This window comes from Athene cunicularia (assembly GCF_003259725.1).
Source record: "Athene cunicularia isolate RWA chromosome 1 unlocalized genomic scaffold, athCun1 chr1_part1, whole genome shotgun sequence".
In the NCBI taxonomy this organism is placed as follows: domain Eukaryota; kingdom Metazoa; phylum Chordata; class Aves; order Strigiformes; family Strigidae; genus Athene; species Athene cunicularia.
Genome location: NW_020799091.1, coordinates 24,100,012 through 24,102,120, shown reverse-complemented (window position 1 = coordinate 24,102,120; position 2,109 = coordinate 24,100,012). Strand labels below are relative to the sequence as shown.

Below are 2,109 nucleotides of genomic sequence, written 5' to 3'. Positions count from 1 at the left end.
GGGGGGGGGGAAGGAGGGAATTATCAAAAATTTGCAGAAGATATAGTCAAGATCAAGTATATTTTAAGGAATGGAATTCACCAATTTCAATCAGTCACTTGCGTAACTTAAAAAAGATGAAAAACCACCTTGCCGCGCTGAATGTGAAACTTGGTTGAAAAAATCCAAGCCCCTTTCAATTTTCCATTCTGAAGGAAACAAAGCTTGACTCTTATGCATCCTACTTTACCCTAGTAACCTTGAAGAATTTTGAAAGCACCACTGTTAAATTTCAGTAACTGCAAATCTATTACCTAATTCAGAAAAGCAAACAGAATAAATTAATTCTAAAAGAATTTTAAGGCATTATTTTCTACTTGTCTCAGGAAGTTATATAATTAAAATTGCAAGAATATGTTTTAAATTGAAGATATTAAAAAAAAATCTATAAGTGTATAATTTCAAGAGTCACTTTTAATAGAAAGTTATTTCATTGCCTATTTAAAAGCAGTTGGTATTGCCTTCAGATTAAACTCCAAACAAGACATAAACTGAAAAACTATGCAATTTTTTTTTTTGATGGTTAAACCTATCCAAATATTGAAAGTCTTCTTTCCCACCCAGTCTTCAGACAAAATTAATGCAACTAAGCAAGGACTTGCTTTGGCTTCTACCCTAATTCATACTTTTCATCCACATACAAATTACTTTTTCTCTATCAATTAATTGCTAATAACCAATTTATAATTTTCTAACATAAAAGCTTCTAATATACTAAATATATAAAATTACTACCTCAGTTCTCCTTAGATGTTTAATTACCTTCAAATAAAACTATTATCATAAATATGATTAGTATTTTGGTTTAGAACTTGTGACTGCATATCACATATTTGCATATTTGGTAAACACATAATGTGTACCCAGGACAGGCAATAAAACTGTCAAAATTAGAAGCACAGTATTTCTATGGTCATTCTTTAGAATCATGGAACAGTTTTACAGAGGGAAAACACACTTTTCAAGAAACCTAGGTGGAGTTTCTATTTCTGAAAACAGCAGTAACTGGTGCACACTTCACCAGCCATCTGGGTTGTTTTTCAGATATCTCTCCACCTGGACAAGCCTCACTGAGATTATCTTAAAAACACACAGAGGTAAGCCAGGCACCTGTAGAAGACATTCAGTTAAACTCTCTTATATCCTTATCCTGAGATGAAAGGAAGGACCTTCTGGAAGTATCTACTTTTTCCTGTTTCTTTCCATGTAGGAAATCTAGGACGAGAAATTGTATCTGTGGAGTCTCCATCCTTGGATACATTCAAAAGCCACCTGGACACAGACCTGGACAACTGGTTCCAGTTGGCCCCGCTTGTGCAGGAGGGTTGGATCAGAGAACCTCCAGAGATCCATTCCAACTTCAACAATGAAAAGATAATATTTCAATATACAACTTTCATATACCTAATTTAAGTGAGATGAATCCCACCATTTGTTTTTGGTAATAGTTGGACCTAAAAGTAAGGAAAAAACTAGTAATATTTCAATTAGAATACAGAGGTTCAATACAGACTGAATGCCTTTCCTTGTCCCCTATTCATTGTAAAATTCTTCCTAATGTAAATTAATTAACATAGAATGGTTAAAACAGACTAAAATAATCCAAACTGTATTTTCTTGCTAATGTAAATTAATATACTAATATGTAATATTCAAAAGACTGAAATAGAGCTCACTGTATCAGTCTGAAGTGATGGGACATTTCAGTACTATTAAAAACAAGCTGTCTCTATATAAAACCTCTCAGCGAATCTGCTTCAAAAAATATCCCAAGTATGGAGAATCTTCTACTGGGCTATAGACTATCCAGTAGGTACTACAACTATTTTACTTGTCCATTTGACAGCAAGAGATTTATAATCCATCAGAGTGACTGCTTATTATTAAAAGAAAACCTTAACTGATTTGCCCTTAACTGCAATTTAAGCATATTTCAGCCAGTAACAATGATCATAAAAATCAACTTCTTCAATAAAAGAAACAAAGTAATGATCTAATTAACATTGATGGTAAAAATTTAAGAAGGTGGGGGAAGGGTTACTTTTTAAAAGTAGTCATCCTAAAAATTAA

At 32.7% G+C, this 2,109-nt stretch overlaps 1 protein-coding gene across 1 annotated transcript in view; it reads right to left on the bottom strand.

Moving 5' to 3' along the window:
- The window catches only part of NBEA (neurobeachin), a 414,406-nt gene extending 413,014 nt beyond the window's left edge, over positions 1-1,392 (bottom strand). Inside the window, exon 1 of the mRNA XM_026862195.1 lies at positions 1,324-1,392. Coding sequence (XP_026717996.1) covers positions 1,324-1,392 — 69 coding nt within the window. The remainder of the gene's footprint in view (positions 1-1,323) is intronic.
- Positions 1,393-2,109: the final 717 nt, after the last annotated feature.